Here is a 27,142-nt window from a genome sequence, read left to right as displayed (position 1 = left end):
AAAACAGACCACAAGTGGGGTGGACGCATTCTGGAAGTAGAGGCATTACAAGAAATCAAAATCCCAGCATTGGAGCAAACCTGCAACATTCTTTTATTCTTTTATACCTCCACCTGCTAGCTGCAATGCTAACACTTGAACTGCATTAAAAACCCTGAAGATTTATCAAACCTTAACCTTTGTGCTGTTGTTCAGAGTGACTTTAAGTGCAGCTGAAAAAATAATCCCTGAAACTGCATTTTGTTCTCTCTTAGTTATCTGGCAACTCTACATCAGATTTGAACAGTGACCCTGGTGAGGCAAGCAAGGCCTCAAAGCTGTATTTACCTATTGGGAAGCTGGAGACACAGGATGAGCAAAGGTGAGCAGGGCTAAGTCATGGGTTCCTTGACACAGCACGACCATAATGAACACTAACACACAGAGCACCTCTCAGGGTAAGGTTCTGCAGAGCTGAAGGAAGTTCTGCATGAAAAATGAGGAAACAATTTTCCAAAGCCTCCATCTTACGAAAATATAGACATTGAGAGACTAACTGGAAATGCACTAAATACCCCAAACAATCACAGTTCTGTAGTCTTGTAAATTTAAGGGAGACTTAAAATTGTAAAAGATTGCTGTTTGCTAGCTGTTAATCTCTGCTATGCATAGAAAAAGTTTTCTTGACCATTTAGCAGTTGGCAGAGACACACTGTCTCTTTATCAATATATCTGACAATTTTAAAGTCTGAGACAGGCAATTTCTAAGTCTGAGAAACCATTTGATAAATGTTAGTTTTCCATTCATTATCTTATGTTCAATTATACTGTTGTCACCTGATAAATAGTTTAAAACTCATTACCTTGTTTGTGTTATTCCATTCCCCAGTGCTGGGCTTCAAGCAGAAATTAGTTGAGAAAGTGACTGTGCTGCTTTTTGCAATGGAACTGACAACATATCAGAATTTTATGTTGTTTAACAACAATTAATTATCGTTTGAGCATAATTCATGGAGGTGTGATAACAGAATTGTTAATGTACTTATTTAAGGCTTCTCAGCTCAAGGAGATTAATCTGCAAGTAATTTTTCATAAGACATACCAACAGACTTCTACTGATTTTTTAAAACTTAAGTTTTACAACAGTGCTAAAAGTCTGTGGCTTCCTTAGTCTCATTTTTCTAGAGCTTCTGTTTCAAAGGGTTATGCAATAACATATATTACTGTGCTTGTTTGCAGGAAAGACAAATGCAAGTCATGTATTCAAATAAACCATACATTATCTCCTTTCTTTTAACAGTTTTGGAGAAACAACCTTTTACCTCCCACTGAAATACACTACCCTTGTTTAAAACAAAAAATGAGGTTACAGAAGAAGCAGTAGGTTTTGCCCATGCAAGAAGGACAGATGGGTATCTTCCTGAAATATTTGTTGGTAGTCTTTAAGTGAGAGGTAATAAGACGGTAATAGATACCTCAACAGCAATAAGAGGACAACAAATAACTAAGCGGAAAGCTAAAAGCCCAGATAGTACTATCTGTTGTGAAGATGCTCAGTCCTGCAAGACGTACTCAGTACACATGAGAACAATGAAGTACAAAGATGGGGGTGCTGATATTACAACACTTGTCACTACAGAATTATGCAACTCTGTCTACTTTCAAGGTTTAATTAAAAAACCTAAATCAGCTGTTAAAGGCAAAACTCCCACATTCCCTTCACACAGAACAGTACTGTTACCAGAGTCTTCCAGGAACAGAGAACAGGAATAGACCTCATCAACAAATGCTTTTATTAAAACCTGGTCTCACGAAAGCACTCTTGTGTTTATGGAAGCATAATCAACCCATACTTGGGGGAAGATTCTCAACAACAGGTCCCTCCTAGTAATACAGCTAGAGATTCAACAGAAACCTGACAGGTAACATCTCAAAGAATGGGATTCATGCTCAAGGAACACTGTGAATTGTCACAATCAAAAATCTGATGTTCACTCAGACATTTTAAATCTCAATCTACTTACAATGATAAAAGAGATGTATTAGACAGGTATGGTATCTAAATTCCAGCATCAGTGATTTTACCGATCTGCTTTCCACAGTATGTTTCATCAAGAAAATTAACAGTTCACTGCTTTTAAAAATGGATTTCTGACATAGAGAGAATAATGTGAACTACACCACCTTGCACAAATATGCAATTTGCAACTCCCTCTGCACTGAAGATTGTCATGATCTGGTCATGCCTGTAACTTCTAAGAGACTAGAAAATAAACAAACAAACAAACAAACAAACAAATAATTTAAAAGAGAGGGAGACAATGAGACACAGGTTTCTTCAGCATCTGACCTATGCATCACTTGAAAGTAAGTTCAGGTAACACTCAAGCTTCTTGGTATTCTCTTAATGCTAGGAGACTACACCATTCAAATAAAAGGAATGCAGTATCATTTGGGAGGAGACTTACTACTGCTTCAGACTTAAAACTGCAGGAGAGGCAAGCAAATCTGCTTTGCAGAAAGAGCCTAGTCATCAGTGCGACAAAAGTGCACAAAGAGTTATACAGAGTTTTGTAATCTCTATAAAGTATAGAAAAAATTTGCCAAGACATGTCACAGAAGATTTGACTTAAATGTACTTGTTGAAAATGCAAGCTGTCTTTAACTGAGAATGAAATCTCATCCATGTAGTGAGAAAGCTGGAGAGCAGATAAAATAAAATCTACTAGAATAGCAAAACTTCTTGGACTTTTGTAACACCTAATGGCAATAAAAGCATTCATGGGGTAGAAAACTACACACATACTACTTGTACATATACAGAGATATAGGTGGACCTTTTCTGAGCTTTCAGTGCTTCTCTCTCAAAATGTGGGAATGCCCACACTTTGCACCTGTGTGTATCTAAAAGCATAACCACCTGGTTCATTGTTCATCTGTACTAGTAAAGGTGATGGAAATTACACTGCCTTTGGCACAAAAATACTGCTCATACCAGCATGAGCCACTATGGGAGAATTTGGAGGCTACTCCTCCATCACCAATTTAGTTTGCTATTCGAAGTAAGACTAGGATAGTTAAGATTGCAAGAGACTTCAGGAGGTCGCTGACCAAATGTCCTGCCTAGAACAGGTCAGCTGTGAGGGCATGTTGCTAGAAATTGGTTGCGTAACGTGGTCTGACTCTAGATGCCAGAGGGTATTTGGATATACAATGAGTGGCCAAGAAAATATACGCAGCTATGATTTAAAAACCTTACTTGTTTCCTGAGCCTAGATATAAGGCCCTATCCTGTGTAAACTTTCAGGTCCTTGAAAGCTCCAACCCATATCCACTAAGCAAGCATTTGTGGTGGCTGAAGAGTTAATGGATGCTTGTTGTCACTTTTCCTGGAAACTGAAAACCTTGCAGTAGAACCAACAGGACACAGCACAGCCCCCAGTCTCCAATAGCAGGATGTTCTCATGTAAAACTGTTTTTACAGGGGTTTATGCCAAAGAGCAGATTAAAATGGATGAGACACCTCATTCTTTTCTGGGGCGATAATTTGTCAGTAAGTAAAAAAGGAGACAGGTATCTTGAAAATAACCACATTAAGAGTAATTTGAAACACAGCTGAACCTTGAGAAAACCTACAGAATTTTGATGATATGTCTGCACTAATCTACCAGTCAGAAGGTATTTCCATCTTTTTCTTTTTTCTTTTTTTCTTTTCAGTCCTGAGGAAGCAATTATAAAGAAGCAGCTGGACAACATTCCCACAGCAGATAAATCTGGAGTTACTCAAGCAGCAGTTTTTCTGAATTGTCTATAATGTCACGCAAATGCCACCACTCATGCCACAAGAAGCAACAATACATATAAATGGATAGCAGCATTGCTTTGGTTGGACTTTTTTCTCAGCAGAAACAGAAATGAACCTTTATACTACGATAAAGTAGTTAAACAGACAGACAGATATATAAGACAATTAAGAAATGCAGTAGTCTACCTGAACTTAATGAAGATACCAAAATGTGACCTGTCTTCTGCTGGTAAGGTAAGGCACTCTCTGAACTACTTTTCAAAGCATCTGGTTTAAACTGAATTCTGCTATGTCAGGCACCGAGCAATCAATGAATTATATGCTGTTTCAGAGAGAAGGAAGAAGAGAGAAGAAGAGCTCCCCATATGGGAAAAGGAATTGCAGCAATATCACCTCCAAGTTTTAGTTGAAATACGTGCTATAAATGCACCATTACCTTATCTTCTTTGTCCAAAACATATTCTCATAATATTTAGCAAGCAGGCACACTACATGCTTTGACATAGCAACTAATACAAGTTACAGGTAAAATCATGGGTCTTCTGAAGCTGTGAAATTTACACAGTTAAACTTGCATTAGGATTTAATTTCCAAGCCTTTGTAAAAATGGCTAAGCGAGAATTGAGCCCACCCGATAGATTATCAAAACTTTTAACCACTTGCACCAAGGAATTGCACAAGTCCCTATTATCAGCCATAAAAGAAATGCAAAAGTAACCCAGATCATCCAAAACATCACAAAATCATCAAAAGCATTAGAACCAAAAGGTGGAGAGACCCAAACAAATGCCTCCACAATATTTAAATTATGACTTAAATAGAAGTAGTTTCATTAGGATACAAATGGCTTTAAACATTAGTCTTTTAGTCCAAAATCACAGCACTTAAAACTCTCTTGGCTGATGACAGCAGTTCCACAGATTTGTCATTCCTGACTTCTCCTTCCTGGCACTACCCTTGGGCCAGCATCATGAGTTGGCTGCAAGATACTGTCACAATACACCTCTGAATTTTGCAGCTTCCAAAGCTCCCATAGACTTCAACTCTCTGAGTGGATGCTGAAAACTTTAAAAGAAATCTCAGTATCCAGAGTCTTTATTTGCACCAGAATGATTTCCCTCCATACAAGTTAGACAAGAATAAAATTATTCATGTTTGGATAAGGGTAAATTCACTCAGCTAACAGCTGTGCTGCTGGAGATGCTGTCAAACACTGACAAAACTCAAGGGATTGCTTGAGGTAAACTTTAATTATTCAGCTAGTTTTGGTAGTTGAACTACCAGTTAAACACTGACATTTAGACTGGTGAAACTAAACTGGTTTGTTGCCAACACTGTTGATCTTAGCACATATAGAGTATACAAATATCTTTCACTTACTGGGGAGGTGGTAGACTTCTGGTAGAGGAAGCTGATGTCTTACATCAATCAACTAAATCACTGTAGAGACTCTGAACTTTGTTTTGCCTGTTTCACCTTTTCATTCATATGCTCACTTCAACTTCTGCCTTCTGCACCCTTCTTATCATCCACTGAATACTTTCCCTTCCTCCTTTCACAGGAGGAGTCATCAGCAGCAGGGATTGATCCCTCCAGTTCTGTTTACTTTGGCCTAATGCACCAGACAAAATGAAGCTCTGGTAACACTGTATGTGATGTAACACTGCTCTCTGACAAACAAGATGTTGGTGCTTGGTTTCCAATGCCACTGCATAAAAGCCGCCTTCTTTTCCTAGGGCTGCCCTAACAAAAAGCAGAGCACTGTCATTTTGCTAAGTAATGACAGTGACAAATATGTTAAAAATGCAAAGGTCTGGTGACCTGAGAGCAAGATTAGAGCTTCTCTTCCTGCCTTCACAAAACATTTTACCATGGGTTCACCTTGCAAATCCTAAGCCATTCTTATGGGAACGTGAGAAATAGCTAGTGTTAGTGCCCTGTGTTGCCTCATTTTCAGAAAGCCAGTGTTGCTCTTGTAGACGCTCTGTCAAGACATTGCACAGTATTAGTTATCCAGGGTACAGGATATGATCTTGAGATCAAAAATGCCAGCAAAAATCTCGAATTAGTCCTAATTTTACAGTGTAATAAAGCGGTAATGCTGCCATACCTTTTTCTCTTTAGTAGGCAAGAAGTGATTGCAGTGCAGATGATATTTTATTGAATGAAGAAAATCACAGGCAGGTGACTTAGGAAGTCAGGAAACTATTATATAAACAATTCCTCTGTTAACCATGAGGATGGAAAGCATTTTCTTCTTAATTTAATGTAGAATAACACCTGAGGCACCAACCAGAAAGAGTAAGAATGACACTTATCACTTCATCATGAAAGCTGTTTTTCTCAGGTGATTTTCATTTGTGATCACTTGACCTCTGATTTAATGGAAGAATTAATGTTATATAATTTTCTAGTTTGGAGGCAAGTCTGTCTTTTAGTGTACATAGCTAAAACATTATTTTCCTTTTTATGCATTTTCAAAATGTAAATATTCTATTTTCTTGCCTAGTACTTAGAACAGGTACATTTTCCTTCTATTTGTTACATTTATTAATCAAAATAAAATGAGTGAAACTACAGAAGTTTTACCCTAAATGGCTTTTCTTCTAAAACCATCCACATGTACAGTGCCTATTCCAGGACTCCAGTCTCCAGACTACAATGATCATGCCTCTCTTCCCACCTAGACACCATCAGCCATCATCATCCTTGATGTAAGTACAAAACACCTCTCAGTCACCCTGTACTCCTGCTTCCTTCCAGTTTTAGCGACATTTTTGCAGTGTTCCTGGAATCTGTCAGCCCAAGAAAAAATAGATTTTTATCCATGTTGAAATAATCACCTCTCCTGCAAGATCTTTTGTTGCCTTATTTTCACTGCTTTCATAAGCTCCCCTGAGAACTGTATGTCTGTATGTTCCAATCTTAGCAATTTAAAACTTTAAGGGAACTTTCTACATCTACCTTGGAGCTTTCATGACAATATAGAGGAGGTAACAAATTGGAACTTCATCTGACAGTATAATTCACGAACTGTGAAGAAATTTCATTTGTTAACCATCATTAATATTGATTTACCATGACAACTACACAGCATCTACATTTCTCTTTTGTGAAAGTTAAGATGATAAATGATGTGTGGTGGGTCAATTCTGGCTGGATGTCACATGCCCCCCAAAGCTACTCTATCACTCCACTCCAATGAAAAGGGAGAGAAAATGTAACAAAATGCTCTTAGGTACAGATAAGAGCAGAGAGAGACCATTCACCAGCTACCATCGTGACCAAACAGACTTAATTTGGAGAAACATTACTTGACTTTATCAGCAATCAAATCAGAGAAGGATAATGAGAAATAAACCCAAATCTTAAAGACACCTACTCTCACCTCTCCCTTCTTTCCAGTCTCAACTTCACTTGCAATTTTCTCACCTCCTGTGGATATTGAGGTAGACAGGGAGCTGGCTTCACCTGCAGATGCAGAGCTTCAGCTTCAAACCCTGGAAGACACCTAGCTAAGAGGAAGGACATCCTTACGTTGTGGTGAGAGAATAGAGAGAAGAGTTGTCTTATGGGAACTAATATGTTAATCAGTTTATTACAAATAAGCTGTTGTTCTTGGTTTTGATATATGGTTGGCTGGCTGCCAGCTACATATATGGTTCTGTTCCTTATCCTCATTATTGATTAGATCTTGTACCCTCCAACTCAGTGCTTTCCAAGTTTCAAGGTCTTTGAAGGTTGCCCTTGTACCATGCGGTTTCTACGTTTGTTATTTTTACATTAAAAGTTTTTGGTTTTTGGCAATTCCATCATTCCCACCTCTCTATATCTTCTACCACAGACTCCCTGGCTGGCCTGGTCCTGTTATACAGGCCATCCGCAGCAGCCATAACTCCTGCCTAAAGCAGCACAGGGGGATGAAATCAAGGGCTGTGGTCAGTTTATCACATACTGTCTCTGCTGCTCCCTCCTCATCAGGGGAGGACTTCCCACACTCTTCCCCTATTTTAACATGGGGTCCCTCCCACTCTGTCACACATGGGGCAATGTTCTGGCAGCTTCTCAGAAAAGCCACTCCCGTAGACCTCTCAATACCAAAACCTGGCCATGCAAACCCAATAGACGAGGTTTAAAAAAAAATGTAAATCAGAGCTAGTTCCTTAAACAACCATTTTGTATGACACACCCTCTGCTTTAAACGGAATTATTCCTGGATTGTAGTGGTGCTGGTGAACTAAACCAGACATACTGAATATTAAGAGGGCAAAACCTATGCTATAAAATTTAATGACAGCCCAACACCTACCTATGTCTTAAACTACCTAAAACAGTGCTAAAAAAATTGACCCCAAGTGCCTAATAGTATCAAATAAGGCTTATGAAAGGAATGTAGTTCTAGTAATTGATCTGTCCATATGAAATAATTATTTTCATTTATTAAGAAATCTCTGAAGCTGTAGGTATGTTACCAGAATGCAGACACATGACAACACAGGAAGACAAGAGACAGAAAAGAAGAAGGTATTGGTGAGATGGACCAACCACCCCAGTATGTTGGATCATGAGTGTTACTATATACCACAAACACTGCTCCTTCAGATGACTAGGTTTTCACTACAGAACTTAAGGCACGCAAATAAATTAGTCACATTAGATGGTGAGAGATAAGTTGTCCCAAGTTCCCAGACAGAACTGTGACACATTCTGGAGGTGACATCTAGCATATAACATCAAGTCCTTTATCATTATTTTAGTAATCATGTAATATATCCAGTAGACAAGTTCTGAGATTTATCTAGTCTTGAAACCTCCCAAGTCTCAAAATCTATGTCATTTCATAGTGATCTTGACTTAACAGAAAACCCAAAGTTTCTTGCACACATATAAACCCCAACAAAACAGGCAGATGTAATTCACACAGGATACACCTACAAAGAATAACCATAGTGACAGTTTAAAAAAACTTTCTTCTTACCTGCTGCAGCTTCAGAACTGATGTCATCTTTAACTACAGAAGCTGGACTTAGCAGCAGAACATCCTCATCAAAACTGATCAGATCTCCTTCCACATCTAGTTTATTTTGTAAAGCAGGTGCCGAGGAGTTGGCTGCAGGGGACAATTCCCCCTGAGACATTAAAACATTTTCTTGGGCAGACAGAGAAGGCCGTGGAGGAGCAGCAACTGGTTTTAGTGAGGCCAAAGAAAGGACAGGATCTTCTGAGTAACATGACTTTTTAGGAACAAGAGGTCTTGGAGCAGGAACAGGAAATCTCTTCTGTCCATCGCTGCTTTCTGCAACTGATCTACTCTTTGTATCAAGAAAATCACTACTGCTACTTTTAAGAAGTCCAGGCTTTGGCTTCTTTGGCAGTTCAGGTTTGGTTACAACACTGCTCCCAACTATTTCAGGCTGAGGCTGCAGTTCCTTGGAAGGTGTTGATTTGCTTTCAGTCCATGCTTCCCACTCTTCTGAAATTCTGCCTACCCCTGGCTTTGGAACAATCATTGATTTCTTTGCAGTAACAGGTCTTGGGACAAATGAACGAGGGGCAATTTCTGGCTTTTTGGATGATCCTGAGATATCATTAGTGCCTTGGGATTCAAAAACTTTGATCCTTGAAACAATACTATTTTGACTCCTTTCTGTACTCATGCTGTCCATCACCAAGTGATTGTCTAGTAAGCTGTCTTCATCTAGAAGAGGTGACTGCTGAATTGGAGGTTGATGCTGTTTTGCAGTAGACTGGTTCACTTCTTCAACACTGTCTATCTTACTTTCAGTACTTTTGACCACTGGTCTGAGATTGATTCTTGATCTCGGCTTTGGCACAGGACACATCACAGCACTGGGATTTTCTTGGCATCTCTGACCTTCATGATTTTCCAAGACTATTAAAGAATTCTCATATTCTGCAGGAGAGTTACTCAGAAGAGATGCAGGAGGCCTAGGAGGTTTAAGAGGACTCTGCCCTGCTAAAAGAAAATAAAAGCTTTTACTTATCTATTTCAGAACATTTAATTTGTGTTATTTTTTGACAGACATCAGGATGGTAAAAATTATGGCTTTCATTGAGAACTCTACTGGTGCTTGTAAAAATACAGTTCTGTCCCTAAAAAGATGAATGGAAAAATATATGAACTTCAGGAAAAAGCTGAAGATTGCTGAAATGCATGGTATCTACAAGTTGAGTTCAAAACCTCCTGTTAACTTGCAGCATTGAGGGGCATGCAAACAAACTCCAGACCAAAGAAGAGTACAGTAGCTTCCCCAGCTTGGTTTGCACGCTTTTCAGTCTGAATGTATGAAGTGCTGCTGTTTTGATAAGGTATCTGAGCTCCTCTGGTCCCAAAGTTCTGATTGTCATTTTGGCTGAGTTGAAAAAAACTTTCAAGATTCAATGATACTCTGAATGCAATAGTAGTTTTTCAGAAGAAAGGATTTTTACAGAAATTTACAGTAGTAATAATTCACAGAAATTTAACTGTTATTAATATTAAATCCTGCACAGGCCAACAATAAAGTGCATCCTCAGGAGACAAGAGTAAGGTTTTCATCACGGAGAAATCCAAAACAGCCTCACCTTGACAGCTTGATCCCCAGTATGTAGGCACACTAGTTTTTACATTACTTCCTGGCAAATGGCTGATTAGTTCCTCTGGAAAGTCAGTCTGTGTTGCAGAAGTAGTGGTTTGTCTAGAAGCAGCAGCATTATTGTTATTTGTTGTATTGACTTGCACTCGACTGATTTCTTTTATCACCTGCTCATACGATGGCGGAAGCTACAAAACAGACAGATAAACATTAAGGTACATCCAGATATGATGCTTTCAAAAAAAATGGCATATGAATTAAAAAAATACTAAATTAACATATACAGAGGAAAAGAACACTGTCATAGTCTTCTATTCAATGTGATGATAGTCCGAGCAAGCAAAAACTTTTTCTCTCTAACCTAATAAGCTTTTTACCTTTGTAAATCAATCAATGCCTCATGTAAATTCACACTCACCTCAGCTGGAAAATGCTCATTTCTCCTCCACTGAGCATGAGATGAAACAGAGGGGAATCCTAATCCTTGAGGAGTGACAGGACTTGCACCTGGAAACCAGGAGGATGGCCGGAGGGGTTCAGCAGCAACTATTGTAATTTCAGGACGCCTGGAGATGGAGGCAAAGGGGAATAATTACCTAAAACATTTAGGTAGTAAAAATAGTTCTTTTAAGTATAACAGACCAAGGTTTTCTTGGAACAGGAAGTAAAATTAGCTCAGGTTTTGATTTAACTAAAGGTGTCTTTCCATGACTTCAAAGCAACTTACCTGACCTTTCTAACAGACACTTAGGCTTCCATTCAAAGCCTCTAATTAAATCTCTTAGCCAAAAAGTAGGTTTATTTGCTTCAATGAAATAATTTAAATGTTCAAAGTACTTAAACATAAGTGTAACTCAATTAGATGGCAGAAGTCTTAGTCTTCACGAGATAATGAGAACTAATCATGTGTTTGCCCTTAGCCAGCTACAATATGAAAACAGTAGGGTAGTTAAAACTGCTTCTGGGACAGATACCTAAAAACTGGTGTATCCTCAGACCCAAAGGGAAACCTTCCAGGGTGCTAAAGTGGGACAGAGCAAGGCCTTTGGAACAGGGGCTATTTGCTTCAATCACAGTACTACAGAGACTTCCGTGAGAGTGAAGGACCCACAGGTAGCATCCCTGTTTTATCACTGCACCAGCTCTTTCAGAGCATCAGCTGCAGGGATGGCCCATGCTCCCAGGTCATGGTCCTGCAGCACCACTGATCCATCCAGAATGCCACAAAACTTTCACTTTGAAAAGGGACTTCTGTGAGTAGATAAACCATCTGCTTACAGAAGCTGCTGTCTGCTGACAGAAAAAAAAAAGCTGCAGAAGGATAAATTCTAACAGCATTTAAAAAACAATTTAAAAAAAGAAGGGTACAGTTCCTTCACATCTAAAATAATGGCAGACTCAGCTCACCAGCCATCCAGGTTAGTGACCTCCTTTCTCAAAACCCTTTAAGAAACTGAAAAGAGGCTTGAAAGTGTGCTTATTTTCATTGTGAAGGGATCCCACACATTCACGTCAACAAAACAAGACAGTTCTGCAGAGGCTTGATGGTTAGTTGCTTTCCCTTTTTGAGGACACATACAAAAGTTAATGAGAGAATTCCTCAATCTCTTAACCTATCATGCTTAAAAATCGAAGTACTTCTGTTTTTTTCCAAGTCTACTCTAAACATACTAAGGGTACAGAGAAGGAAAAAAGCAACCTAGAGGAGAAAGGCATAAAAAGCAATACTATGACACAATCTATCAAGTTTTACAGTAACACCTGAGTGCAATATAAATAACAGCATCATACCTTCTATCCCTCTGTTGATCACTATGGCTAGAGGTCCGAGAAGCTATTTAAAGAAAAGAAACAAAGTTTTCAAGAGGTTAAAATATACTGTCACAGCAATGTGAGGATAATAGTATAGCCCTTTACCAATCCAGTATCAACGAAATGCAGAAAATAGAGCCTCTGATCCTAAATCCCAGATTTTAAGATGGGCCAAATTTAAAAAAAGAACTATTTGTATTAAATATGAGAAGTCTTTTAAAATATTCAAAGTGGAGTTTCATAGTAATTTTAAGTCTCTCTATGTCCAAGTTACCACCAAGAGAGATAGCCCTATCCTCTGTCTTCTTCATTCTCACACCTTCCTATATTCTGCATTGTGGGGACCCTAGAGTTGAAACTTCTTTTCCTTCCTTTAAAATGATACATGAATTAAACAAAAAGAAATGTTAAACACATCAGGCTTTTCTTTTTGATGGATAATTTCTGAGATGTGTTCTTTAATGTGTAATTTAATATCTCTGTTTGTTTTATAGAAGGGAAAGGTACTAAGGCATAGAATCTAAAAAGATATTTCACCTTCTTTCATGTAAAAAAAAATAAATTAAATGTTCCCAGCTAGATACTTGCTAAAGTTTAAATTACTCATGGATTAAGAGTCAGAAACAATTTTATTTTCTAACCATGTGTTTTAAGTTACATAAAATAAGCAAATCTTCATTTTTCTGGTTTTGCCATATTTACATTAAAATAATTTTTTTCACTGGCCATATTGCATTTTCATTTGGATTTCTTTAGAGAGAAAAACAAATTATCCAAGGGATACATTTTTTGTATAGCAAGTGCAATTTAAGGAAATGGTAGCATCTTATTGTGCAACATCACAGCACCATTAGCTGAAATCAGCAAAGCATACTTGATTGAAGTGTTGTGTCAGACATACCTCTTCGACAGGGCATTTTGGATGTGCACTATTCATGAGTGCTAGAGGAGAAAAAGAAGGGGTTACAGAAGACAAAGAGGAGGTGAAAGAGAACAAACCAAAGCTTCAGAGTGCCAGAGGCCATGATCAAATGGGTTAGTCATGCAAAGGTAGTGCATATGCCACTGTTTTAAGGGGATAACTGCAATGTCTATTCACAATATAGTGTCCTAAAAAATGAAAATAAAAATACATTTTATTTCTAGTCGCATGCCAATTTTAACAGTAGCTATTTAGAAGTTTTCCTTGCAATAAATTAACCATGAAGAATATAACTGAACATGGAAATGTCCACTGAACAGCTCAGCAAGGAAACACAATGGGAATGAGGAGAGTGAAATCAAATCTCTTTGAATGCTTTTTCTATTTTAAAACTCTGGTTTATTTGGGTCCCTTTTTTCCCTTCCCAAAATAATAAATTACACTGAAAACTCCACACAGGTGCAAAGAAGTTGGGATCCCATAATTTATACTCTCACCTACCACAGATGTATGGGCAGGCAGGTTGATGCCAGCAAGAGGCATACCTCAAATGATTTCACATCTAAATCAGTTCTGTAAAAATTGTTTGACTAAGTAAACAAACACCTCGCCTTCACTTTCTTCTTCAGAGATTTCAACAAAGCACTGATCTAACACACATGTTAGAGGAAAAAAACCCCAAACCGACTCAAACCAATCAAATCCAAGATTACTTTTGCAAAGATGATGGAAAAAAGTGTTCTTTTAGTAAATTTAGTCAATACAACTGCTTGGGTTATAGCCCAATTCCAATGATAAAGGCAGGAGAAATAAAAGCTAATTAAGGAGGAACGTAAAACTGAATTGATAAACCTGTCACCTTACTTCACTATTTCTTGATTTCTGGATAAATTCTGCAAGTCTTTCTTCCTGTGAAACTCTAAATGTGCTTCTATTTATCAGAGTTATTAAACAGGAAAAACCTTTTTCCTTTCTTACCATAGGCAAAAAAAAAAATCCAGTGAGGTATCCATATAACCCATTAAGCTCCAAAATTCAAGTAAACAAATAAACTCTCTTGAAAACAACACATTTAAAATATTTATATAAAAATAACTTCACTAGTTTATCTATTTATACATATATATATATAAACATGCCTTCTTAAAAGGACTAATGCCCAAGCCATCATGTATATTTTCACAATGTACTCATTTTTCTGGAAAAAGTCTCTCTCAGGCATTAATGAAATCAAGTTACTTCCATGTATATAAACTATTAATATACACATTTCTTTTTTAATGACACTGACAAAGGTCTTCCCTTCTTCTGTCAAAATCTCCTCTACTTTTGCTGTCACATTATTTTACAACCACACTTTTAGAACATATTTTGTTTTGGAAGCTCTTAAGAGGTTTTAAATCCACAGTAGAAATAGAGATGAAAGCTACTGCATCTTCTGCTCTCAGGTATTCCACAAATGCTACAGAAAAGAAAATACAAACTTTCTAAGTAATCCTTGTCCCCAGACTTCCACAGCTTTTATTCCTTCACTATTTCAAATAAATTAATTTAAGTTTAAAAGTGCATGAAAGAAGACATGAACTGTTAAATATTGTACACACCTGACTTAAAAAAACACAGGAAAAAAACCTACTGCCATTTTTCTGGCCTTACAGTCTTTCGATACTTTAAGTCCATTCTTCTTTCCTTTTGTGGATTGTCTTGAAAAAACATAGTATTAACTTTTCCCTCAGATTTCAAATTATGACAGTTTTAAGATTTAAAAAACCTCTCTTCCATCAGGGGAGTCAATGGAAATGTATTTCAGTGCTAGTTGATACACTGACAACTAAAAACAGTTGGTTGCTCAACTTCAACAATAAGAAATGCTCAGGGTGAGAACCACTAACATTTCCAGAAGATTATGCTTAGGCGTATTGAAGTAAAACAAGCAAAGTAGCTTCAGAAGGGGAAAGAGAAGAAAATCTCAGTGTATAAAAACCTCACTTTTTCATCTTATAAGTTTATTGGTCTTGGGGGAGGGGGTGGAAATCAAATTAACTCATACCATTGTCACTACTTATTTCTGTTAGTGTCAATGAGGCACTTTACTAGCTAGTCAATGAGGCATCTCATTACTCATACTGTAAATAGAGGGCAGATCAGTGTCTTATAGATTCCTCTTTTGTACATATTTCTTAAAAGAACTATTTTCCAATTGGCTTTTTCCAATTACTTTTAAATGTGTGGAGGCAAAGGGTATTCTATTTGTACTGCATACTTATGTTTCAAATTTTTTCCTCTACTGTCTCTTCTCAGGGTCCTACTTTTCAAGAGTACTTAATATGTAATTTGTATTTGAAATACATATAGATTATGGTGCAGGGGGTATTTTAAGCTATGAGATCAAAACACCACATAAGTTGTGTAAGTACAACCACCATTATACCACAAACCCACAAACTTCAATGCTACAGACAAGCTGGTGGCAACGGAAGTCTGACATGCAGATTTGAGCCTTTGTAAAAGAGCTGGATTAGAAATTACAGTCTTTCAGGCAACCTTTTAAGGCAATACAAAGACAACTAAAGTTATCAAGGATCTGCTCAGAGAAAAGGTTCTGTTGTGAGCACTGAGTGCTTCCACAATGTACACACTGCATTAACAATATTTGTGTGCTTCCATTAACAAACCTGTATGAAATACTGAACAGTTTTGTCAGAGTGTTTTAAAAGCAAGTTTAATTTTGCATTAAAGATTGGAAAGACAGCCTCAAATAGGCCAAGCCTCTCTACAACAAGGACTTGTGCTAATATTTAAAAACACACCTTCTTTCAATGCTTTCTAAAACCAGGCAGGACATTTCTTTCAAATCTATGAAATATAGAGACCATTAGATTAAGAAGTTATTTGTTTCACTATATAGATGCCTAGGAATAAAGGTTATTCATTACCTCGAGGAAAGCCTCAAGGGTAGGCAAACACTCCCTCTCTTACCTATAAAGTAATGCAGTTTGAAGAACAGAAAGAATGTTCCCACGAAAGAGGCCACACTTGCAGTCTTTGAAATATCAAAGGTGTTACATGACTGCAGAGATCCTTCTTCAGGAACACTAAAAAAAAATCAGATAATCCTCAAGCCAACACTAGAAAAAAAAGCCTTGATTTCACCCAACATCTGATTAGACTATTTCTGTATGGAAAGGTTGTGAATAAAAGATGTGGATGCATCTCTGTTTGATCCCAAACTGCTTCTTGGCACAAGGGGGAGGTCTTGCTCCTTTTCTGGTTCTGTTTCCAGGCACCTTAGGGAAATACTAGATTGTCTGACATTGCAGCAAGGTTGATTAATGCCTAAATGTAGCTAAAGAGATGGTCATGACCAATTCCTCCTCCAAACAGATTTCTGATTCTCCTTAAATGAACATTAGCACTCATGTGACCCCTCAGTGAGTTCACAGTGATAAGAAAAAACACTCTCTGTACAGTTTTTGTCTCGCTTTACCTCCCTGGACCTGCTCACCTTGGGCTCTGATCACCAGCAGCACAGGGGAAGGAACATGCCACCCCCAACAGCAATCTCTTTCCTGCCTCTGTTTCCTGGCTCCAGTGCTTCTTTGTGCAACTTCAGAGAGGGAACTGATAAAAAACAACCTGGGGGGTAACAGGGATTCCTCTTCCCACTCCCAGGGTAGTCCTCTATACCCTTTTCACAGCTAATCTAACTGTTAGACACCACAGAGGCTGGCATTGCTGCTGAGTAAAATTTTCATAACTACACCCTTAGAGCAAGTCTGTAGTTTTACTCAAATTTGACAATCATGATTTATGAAGGCACTTCACTCCTTCCTACACCTTTCCTTGGGCTGTATGTTCCTGCCTCTGCACCATTCTTTGCATTATGCCAGCCCAAATGTTTGTGCAGAAGAGAATAAGGTCATGGAATTGATATGATTGGGAAAAAGTGGAAGCCAAAAGAACCTAGGAAGCCCCCAAGCAAAACAAACAAAATGAAAAACAAACAAAACGCATAGCCAAAATGGCTGCAAAACTGCCAAATGGAAAGCCACAGCTTCAGAGTGCATATAAGCTGTTATGCACCCTTCATTTAGCCATGTATTTACTTAGGACAGAATGAGAATAGAACAAGCCCACAGGTTCTTCCAACATTTTAGAATAACAGACTTGCTTCTGTAGCCCTGCTTCCTAACAACATCCTGGTCTGGAAGAGTGGAGAAGCAAGTGAAAACACTGTTCCCCTGTCTCACTGCTGCAGCATTTGACTTGCCTCCTTCTACTTTCTTTGGCATTTTTGTCCATGTTTTTTGTGCTGGCATCAATGGAAATAGTTTCACTGATTTCAGTGGCAGTTGGGTAAGAGGGTGTGTCCAGGCCTGACACCATCATTAAAGACCCTGGGGTAACTTTATAAAGTTGAGATCACAAGATTACTTGTGAGTAGATCTCATGTTCACATGCTTGCTTCCTTCAAGTTACGTTGGGCTCACTTTTCTGAACCCTATGGAGCAGTCAAAGAACTGAAAATGATACTGTCTTTCTATCTGGAGTTGTGGTCAGGGGGCCAAAGAAAAATAAACCCTCTTTCTCTCTGGCCACAAGAAATGGAAAGACTTATCAAAGCATTGTCCAAAGGTGGCTAAGTTGAAACCTTGTACATATGTACCATGTTTCTTGAAAATTTGAGAGTAAGAGCCCAAAGAATCAGAAACTAAGAAAGACAGATTTCTATCTCTGTTTAGAAAATACACTTGTCCAGAAAATATCATACTTTTTCCAGATTAATGGCAAGGGGAGTTAGGAATTATTCAGTGTCCATTGTAATACAGGTCCATCCTAACAGCACTGGGTATTGGTGTACAAAAATCTATAGTTTCATACACAATGCCTTGCTATGTACATGGATATTATCTGTCTAGCTTATTATCCGAATAATTCACATGGTACTTACATTTCATCATAGTTATTCATACGTTATAAGTAAATAACATGAAAAACAGCTTCTTGACTGCATTTTTATGTGATTATGCCTCAAAACAAAGAATCCCTTGCTACTACATTTTCAAAAACATAGATATCAAATGCTTAATGATCTCTTAGAAGATTTCTCAGTTTGGTAAGGTACTGGGGCTTAGGTGGTCTGAATCAATTTCTGACTCTATCCACAGAAGGCCTTCCACAATCTGGTGCTCACTGTTTTCCAGTTTCCATCTGTAGCAGCAACAGCACAAATAAAGTGCTGTATTTTAACAATAGCATTGTGAAGACTTGCTCTGAGTAAAGCTTTTATGATGCCCTTTCACTACCTCCAATCTAATCCATACTAGTGAGTCCCCGACTAATAGGTCCAGGAGAAACAAATCCTTACTACATACACTAATTTATTTTTCCCCATAGCAGAATCTTGAGGGTTGTTTCATTAATATGAAATTAAAGTCATGAACAGAAAGGAAATAAAACTGAAAAAGGGAATAAAGTAACAGCATAAAATACTTTGAAAGATGTATCTGAAGAAACTCTCTGCCTGGAAACATCATGAGCAGGGAAAGGGGAAAAGGACTTAAATGCTGAAACCAGGGAAGAAGAATTGGACTTTCATTCAAGCTTTACAAACAACTTTTTATTTTCCAAAACAAGCCCAGAACATGAGTCAAATTCTGTCCCCAGTATAGTGAATAAGCAGTTGCTGCAGATTTCTACTAAAATAAAACAATCTTCTATTTTGTCAAATGAACTAAAAATTGGGCACATCTAACCCAAGCTCTTCAGAGACGGATCACATTTGTGCACAGATGCATTAGTGCATAAATAAGAGAATGTTAGGAACTGGAAAGAAGGAACAAAAAGATGGTCTAAAAAGAAAGAAAGAAATCACAGCCCCTCAGCTTACTGCTCACTTACTTACAGCTACTTTGTTTTCTTACACCAAGTTAAACAGTTATTAAAATAAAGATGTAGCAGTCTTAAAACATTATAGTTCTCAAAAAGTAAAAGTAAACTTACATCTCTTGATTGCTGCTCTTATGGATGACAAAGGTCCTTGGCTTATTGAAGAAAAAAAATATTAAAACATGGTTAATGTCTCAAAGAGAAAACAATTAAGTAACATCATGCAAAAATTCCCCATATATTGTAAAGGGTTTGCCAAGCCTGTTTTTTCCCCTATGTTGTTATCCTACAGGAATTTGTCCAAAACTCCTGGACTACACAACCATACCCAACCCCTTTTAATGAAAACCAGGTTACAGCTTGGGTTCAAGACTTTGCAAAGATAGAAAGCCAATTATTAAATCCTTTATTTCTCTCAATTCTGTCTTGAAGTTCACATTCGGTCTCATCTGGGTGTGCATATTCACAGATTATAAGCCTTTAATGACTTAACATTCTCATAAATAAATAAAACTTACCCAGTGAAGTAAAAACCTACAACTCTTTTGTGAAATATTTTTAACAATTACTTAACAATTTGTCTTCCCTTACAGTTGAGATAATATTTTTCAGTAATAACTTGGTGAGTGGGGTTAGGAAGACAACATGACCAAATATTTGCTGATACACAAGGACAGAGAAATGTTTCCTTTTGACAAACTGGTTTCCATAGTAAGACTAAGGCTTCTGATGCCTCTCCTCTGAATATCCTATTTAACAGATACAGCAGTCCCTACTATTTCTGCAAATAAAAATCAAATAAAATTTGGGATTATAATTTTCAGAAATGTTGCAATTTGAAGAACATGGTATTAATATCTTTTCTTCCACTTTGTACTAAGCTACAGAGGAATTAAAACAACACAAACCAACCAGTTCAGAAAAGAAGCGTTTTTCCTCTTTTTTCTCGTTTAAATGCAAGAGATGAACAATATTTATTGATGAGAAGCCTCTGGAAGTGCTGAATGGACTTTTTAAAGGCTGAAAATAAACAGACTTTATCTGGTTCAAATTAATCCAGTATCTAAACAACAAAACAAAGGTATACTAATCAAGCCTTTTCCAGAAACCTTCCAGCACCAGACTTCATCAGCAAGAACGTTAGTACAGGGAGTGCATTAGCACTTTAAGTCTGCTGTAGCTCTGCTGGCATGCAGCACACCAACTCTGTCAGGGCTCACTTTAGTTCCACATGTACGTGCTGGCTGCAATTACTCCAGTGCAATGAAGAGTGGGGGGAATTTGAAGGAGAGAAGAAAGAGACAGTCAAAAAGGATGTAGATAAAAAAGTCCTCCCTCTACAGTCATTCTAGAAACTAATTAAGACTAGAAATGAATGTTGCTCTGACAGAACTGTTTTCTGAAACAGTTTGGCTAGTCTTGGATAAACAATGCCTATTTGTCTGGTTTCAGAAACAGTTCAAATGTGGCTTGGACCCAATCCACACTGCTCACAAAGCTGCTTTAGAAAACATTTCTACCAGTCATATTTCACTGTGCATTTTTAGCAGAAAAGGGTTCTAATTTTCCTTCAAAGTGTCCCATCATAATACAGCTTATCTTTAAGAAACACTTTTAGTTGTGTTCCTCACAGAGGTACCCCAGACTCTTTTCTTAGTTCCTCGTATCTCAAGTCTCTTTCTTTTGGATGTTCATTTTCCAAACTTTATTATTTTGCTTTCATTTCTCTGAATAACTACAATCTTTAGGATTTTAATCGTATTTATTATCAGACAGGGAGAGAAAGAAGACCAAAGTCTGGTAACATGAATCTGAAATCTTCTGGAGCAGCAATAACTTTCTATATGAAGATATCAAGATTTAAGTTTTGTAGGCAGAAATTAGAAAATCTATGAAGCATGCACATTCAAGCATCAGTAAGAGCAAAAAGGAACAAGTTCTTTCCTCCAATGGCAAAAGCCCTTTGACCCATTGCAATTTGCCTCAGAATCTGATAAACACTTTCATATAAAAGCAAGTACTTTTGGCTGGAAATCATAGGAGTTGTCATGTAGACATAAGTTCAAGCTTTCCATATGGCATGAGGGCCAAAAAGATAATTAGAAAGCATTTTTAAAGTCAAAATGCAGAGAACAAAGAAGTAAAACCTTTCATGAAACCAACCTAGTGAAGTTGAAAAATGGATATATTAAGGGCAGCAAGGCAGCTCAAATATGCTACTATCTGTAATTTAGAACCCAGGATAATATGGTTCTATTAGAAAACTTATGAGCTCATAGGCAAAACCAGCAGTAAAAAGAAAATTTTTCTTTTCCACTTTTCCAACAGGTCACTCAGTAAGTTCAGAGGGGATCTGTAAATTGCTGTGCCAGCTATGCTGAAAGCATACTTCCAAGTTGGCAGCAATATGAAAAGGGTCCCATGGGTCACCATTTATGAAAGATAAAGAACCTGTAGCGGTGTGTTTCAAGTTGTTAAACACCTACTCACTCTTGCTGGTAGGCTCTGCTCTGAGTTTCAAGGACAGGTTTTCTAAATATAAGTACTTCGAGAAAATGATTCAAAAGCATATTTTGGATCTGTACATTAGGCAAATAAAATTGCCACAAGGTAGACCAGGCAAAGAGCTGTAAACTGTTCAGTGGAATAAGTACACTTACTGTGCATAAACCATGGTTTCTCCCTCATCACGTGCTCTGCTTCAACACTTCCTTGACTGAGTATTGTCTCTCTTCAAAGATAATTTCATTGCAGCTACCAGGTTTCTCAAAAGGCTGCTCCTGCACCGTTGACTCCTGACCCAACAGAGCAACTGTATGAGCATCACTCACCTTGGCAGTCCCCACAGTGCAGAGAAGGGCAAGTGCTGTTGAAGTGGACTAAAGCTCAAATCACATAGCCATCTCCAAGGGAGCGGGCAGGGACCTGTGTCCGCCCACAGCAGAACAGCTACCTAAACCAAGAGGTCTGGAGGTTCTGGGCTATCTTTTCATCAACCCGGTCCTTTAGCTGGTTCAGGAGCAGCAGAATCTCCAGCCCAGCGGAGGGCACCTCATGGGCACATTCCCACAAGCTGGCTGATAGTGAGGCAGCTTGGCTGTTGAGTGCAAACAGGCAGAGGATTGATGGATTTTACTTACCTCTGGAGATCACAGGCAGGACTGGCTTGTGACTGTCCCCTTCCTGCATGTGAGCCTGCCCACAGCCATCTAGGGAGGGCCTCCCTTGGCTATTTACAGTCTTCTGCTCTACAGGCTGTGATACTGCTTGGGATAAAAAAGACATCCCAAGCTACTAGCCTTCTCATCATCTCTTCATCATCTACTTCTACATCCTCCTATTGGCTCGCATGGGATTCTCAGCAGGAATTGAGCAGACCTTCATATTTCCTGCTCCTTTTATCAGAACTAGGACCTTTAGTTTATTTACCTAAACTGACATAACAATGAATATTCTACAGAAAAACTGATTGCACTTTTTTCATACACCACTCTAAACATACATAAAAACCTAAAGGGGGAAAAAAAGCCAACAAAAATATTGAAAAAGAATAATCAATCGTTCTAAAAATTTAATATTCTGAACCACTTATTCCAAGGTCTCAAAATTTATCCTTTAAGTCAAGTTATATGAAGCTTTTCATAAAGTATCAGTCTTTAGGTTCACATATCCTTGTAAAAGTTAAATGTATGTCTAATTGTGATGGTTATTGACGCTACTTTATACTCAAACACAGAGCAAAAATAATTAAAATGTTGCTATTTTTAAAGTCTTGTGACTTCTTGGAATGTGGGCCAAGAATTTAAAATAGCTCATGCTGAAATTACTGTAAGACAAAACATTAGTTTAATAAAAAGCATCGTATATTCCTCTCAGTTACTTTAGAAATAACGCCATCTTTTTAACAGCCAGTGTACTACAGTGCAACATTCTAAAAACCTTATTAGAAGACATTACTTCAAGCACAAAATGTTTTAAATGTCACCTAAATTATTTCACTGCAGATTGAATTACATAAAGATGGTAATAACTTTATAGCTAAATTAGGGGTGGAGTAAATGATCAGATTTACCACCTCTGCAGGTCAAAGTCAGACATACTAGTTCTACCATAAACCTCCTAAAGCTGAAACAGAAGACTCATAGCTATCCCAAATTCACTATGTTGGCGCAGTAGACAGAACTGTATTAATCCTGTGGAAGTCAATTTGTACTGAAAATGCAGCCACAGTTGTCAGCTGCCTCAATGCCTCCATTGCTGAGGAGCCCCAGTCCTCTACTGATAGTGTAAATAAGCTGACACAGCACATGGAGGCCAGGTGCACTTTCCCCATCAGCGTCAGAGAAGCAGACAGTGCAGAGCCAGTACTCCTGGCTCACCATTTCCACCAGCTCTCTTGTGTTGCTGCTGGCATGGTCACAAGTCTGCTGGATTAGCCACATGATTTTGTTTACAACAAGGAATTCCATCCCAAATATCCTGACTAGTTTTCAGCCAGACAGCCCAACTGCTCCAGCTGGCTGCAGAGCCACATGAGCATCAGGATGGCACCGGAGAAGTGATGAGAGTGGATGGAGAGGCCAGCAGCAGTCCTTGAGGTAAGCAGCTCAGCCTCCTCTGACAAAACAAACCTTAAGTCCATGACTGCCACTAATCTGACAGTAAATCACCAAATGCTGGCTATACCTCATGTCAGCTGTTCTCATCCTTCAGTATCAGCTTATCCATGCTTCAGAAAAGCACCAAAAAAACACACAGTTGACAGCAGCCTGTCCCCACAGTCTTCCTGTAAAATGAACACTTGCATGTTCTCTGCTAGATCATGGGGTAGAGTCCTGGCCCTGTGGGTACAGGAGGCTAAAAAAGATCTAGCCACCTAAGAAATCACATGCTCAATAGTATCTATAGATCATCTAGAAATTAAGACTTATCCCTGCACAACTTTACTTCTCCCTTGGGTTCAGCCCCAAAAGCAAGAAATCCTGAACCAGCAATTAAGTCCAGTGACAATTCAATCCTCATCAATATGCTGAGGCTGTCTGCTTCTGCCTCACTTAATGAATGCCACAACAGTGACTTACCACTGTCTGAACAAGTGAAGATGTAGTTAAGCAGTAGCTAAAATCCATCTGCTCTGCTAATTAAAATAGCTCATGTTGATCAGCATAGGGAAATCCTTTCAGGAATTTCCTCTAGCTGTTTCTTCAACCACTTATTCCATATTCATGTGCTTGTCACTGTCATACTTTGGGATTGTATTTTAGCAATCAAATCTTCAATTTTAAGGCAGACCACAGGCAGGAAGTCAAACCAAATCATGGCAGCAGATGATAACATTTCATACTTCAATTCTCACAGCAGTCTACAAGTCATGAGGTTACAAAATCTTCCACATTTAATAATGTCCAGCTTAGACCCTGTCTTGGTTTAATTTTGAGTTTCCCGGCCAACGCACCAAATTAATGTCTTGAGTTTGAGTTGCCAATTTGAATAAACTTATTTTTTTGTTGTTGTTGTTGTGAGACAGAACCAGGAGCAAAAGAGCAAGGCAGGCTTAAAACTTGAGAGAATATAAAAGAAAATTTATTAACTACACAAACAAAAAGAGAGGGAAAAAAATTTCAGAATAAGATTTTCTTAGATCACTCCTTCCCTCCCTCTCCCAATCTTCATAACAACAAAACAAACATATAACAAATACTTCGGTCAGTCCCCAATTTAGTCTTTCTCAGTTCACTCCTGGAGAGAGAAGCTTCTTCTTGTTGAAGATGTAGGGATTTTTCCCACAAGAAGGAAAAAAACAGTTCTCTTGTGGTTTTATCTTTCATGATTTGCATCCGCCCGGGAACCTGCAACCGTGACGCTCCTCCCAACTCTACAGCCGTCCCAAAGCTGTAGATGTGGGCCACGTCTGCTCCATGAGGTATTACTTTTAAGAATGAAATGTTCAACCGCAAAGATTCTCTCTGTCTCCTTTTTCTCTGCTCAGGCTTCATTTTCAGAAAACCAAAATCCCCTTCTTTTCTCAGGACAGAAATTCTCAACACAGGTGCTCTTTAGTCAAATCATCTATTAAATGGAACATTTCCATCCCCCCATGTCTCTTTCCATGGTTTATAGGAATATTCAGTACATCAGTTCATTCCTACAATTTCACAAAAAGATTTTCAGCCATTTCAGCATCTTCTCATTCTCCTTCCATCTTAAAACCTTAGCTCTTACATCACTGACTTCAGAAATCTTCTTATTCCCTTTCATATTCAAAGGAAAGGCTGGAGGCTTTGCAAATCTTATCTGAGCACTAAAGAGTTAAAGTTAACACAACTACAAGAGTTGGGCCAGGCTCAGGCCGTGCTGGGGAGGGCAGCTGAGGTGTTAATCAGCCTTTCTGGGGCTGGGCTGCAGCCCCACACTGCTCATGGCCACCCGGGCAGGCCCGGCCTGTCCAACAGCAGCAAGAGTCGACCTCCCCCCACGCCAGAGCCGCAGGCCCGTGGAGGAGGAAGCTGTGAAGGTCTTATCACACAACTTTTTCTCCCTCCGGCCATCGGGTCCCCCTCGTTGGCAAACGGGGCCCAAGCGGCCTCCCGAGCCTCCCCCCCCGCATGGGGCAGGGGGAAGCTCGGGTTGATGTTACCTGCTCAGCCGCCGGAAGACAAAAAAAAGCCAGTTCCGGATTACCTTCCTCAAAATGTGTGTTCACGGAGCGAACTAACTTTCTCTAATTGGCTGTTGCAGGTATCCCAACCCCCACAGAGGAAATTCCCTTAGGAAGAATCTCTTCTGAGTTTCTTCTTCCTAAGTCAACCTATCACAGACCCTGAGGCTGAAACACCTCTCAATTTTTTTGTGAATCTGAGTCACTTAGCTTGTGTGCACCCTGAACTAACTCTTTCCTGATCCCGAGCTACAGACATTCCAGATAGATTTCCTACAGCATTTTCTTTCAGTCAACAACCCAAGCTGAACTGCCCATAACCCCAAGATGACTGTATAAACACAGCCATTCCAGAAAGGCAAATCCTCAGAGCATGATTCACTTCACTCTCAGTCTTCATTGCATATTGACTGATTTCAGCTCCCAATAAAATGTATGCTACAGGAAGACTTTGGCCCTCCTGTAACAGCTAAAAAGGCTACCACGCTATGTCATCTATCACACCTACTGTTATGATAAGCCTGCTAGTATGTTTTGATTAGAATCAGTAAATAGCATTTATGATTAACGGCAATTTAATCTTGGTAGTAAATAATTCTAGGAGTAGGAAACATCTATAATTTTAGTAATAGCATAATAGCAATACAGCATTGTAAATGTAAATGAAAGTATCACTGAATTATAATAGCGATAGCGACAGGATATTTGGACCCAGCCAGCACTATGTTCCGACACGAAAATAACTGTAAAAAACAGAAGGGAAGAACCAGCACTTTCAAATAGAACAATTTAGCTGTGAAGTGCAGCTTCTGCTGATGGAAATACTTTACCATTAAAGTCTACAGAGTTTCTGCATTTGCACATGGGGAAAGATGACAGTGCCCTACTTTTACAGTTAAAGAGTACAAAACAAAGCCTATTTCTGAAGAATGATTTTTTGATTCAACTATTTGCAGTTGCAGTTCAGTCAGTAAATCAAAGCCTTCTCTAGCCACTGATGGGACATTCTGCTTGCTTCATACATCTCTGTACATCAAATATAACCTGGTGGCTAAATGAGCTCCAGAACCTCTATAATTGACATCACAGATGAATAAAACCTAGTTTAATCATGAAGGATGAGCAGGACAAAGGCATAAAGAAAACCAGTAAATCTAGGTCCACAGGATTCAAGGTGTCTTTACAGGGTTTTAACTGTTATAAAGTATGAATATTAGATTTTCTTCAAATAGTTTCTGTATTTCATAGAAGATAACAAGTATAGTGGTAAGACTATCTTTAAAGTATTGTAAAGGGAAAAAGTGGTAAGCCAATGTTCTCATCTGACTAGAAACACTAATAATAACTGTAACAAAATAGATAACAATACTTTTATAGCAGTGAATATCTTAAATCCTTACTAAATCACTTATCTGCAGATCAGTAAGGAGAAAACAATAAAGCATGGGTGGGGAAATTACCCAAAGAACTTAAAAGATGGG

At 38.5% G+C, this 27,142-nt stretch overlaps 1 protein-coding gene and 1 long non-coding RNA gene across 8 annotated transcripts in view; one reads left to right on the top strand and one right to left on the bottom strand.

Moving 5' to 3' along the window:
* Positions 1–27,142, bottom strand: part of SH3D19 (SH3 domain containing 19) — an 84,078-nt gene that overhangs the window by 22,997 nt on the left and 33,939 nt on the right. The window contains exons 3-9 of one of the 7 annotated variants that reach the window (XM_088163769.1): positions 19,118–19,158; positions 16,094–16,209; positions 13,094–13,134; positions 12,172–12,214; positions 10,799–10,946; positions 10,370–10,568; positions 8,763–9,758 (exon numbers count right to left, since the gene is read on the bottom strand). In XM_088163769.1, coding sequence (XP_088019895.1) covers positions 8,763–9,758; positions 10,370–10,568; positions 10,799–10,946; positions 12,172–12,214; positions 13,094–13,109 — 1,402 coding nt within the window. In that variant the 5' untranslated portion in view covers positions 13,110–13,134; positions 16,094–16,209; positions 19,118–19,158. Of the gene's footprint in view, positions 1–8,762; positions 9,762–10,369; positions 10,569–10,798; positions 10,947–12,171; positions 12,215–13,093; positions 13,135–16,093; positions 16,210–19,117; positions 19,159–21,663; positions 21,799–27,142 lie in introns of those variants that run through there. The other 6 variants (XM_088163768.1, XM_088163766.1, XM_088163767.1 and 3 more) reach the window with 6 other exon arrangements.
* LOC148223989 (uncharacterized) lies at positions 3,712–7,398 on the top strand. Its single transcript, XR_015803237.1, has 3 exons — positions 3,712–4,018; positions 6,413–6,498; positions 7,190–7,398. It is a non-coding gene; the product is annotated as an uncharacterized LOC148223989 (long non-coding RNA).

The sequence above is a fragment of the Sturnus vulgaris genome, chromosome 4, assembly GCF_052056855.1.
Source record: "Sturnus vulgaris isolate bStuVul1 chromosome 4, bStuVul1.hap1, whole genome shotgun sequence".
In the NCBI taxonomy this organism is placed as follows: Eukaryota; Metazoa; Chordata; class Aves; order Passeriformes; family Sturnidae; genus Sturnus; species Sturnus vulgaris.
The sequence above is the reverse complement of the archived record's forward strand: the minus strand, read 5'-3'. Positions and strand labels throughout refer to the sequence as shown.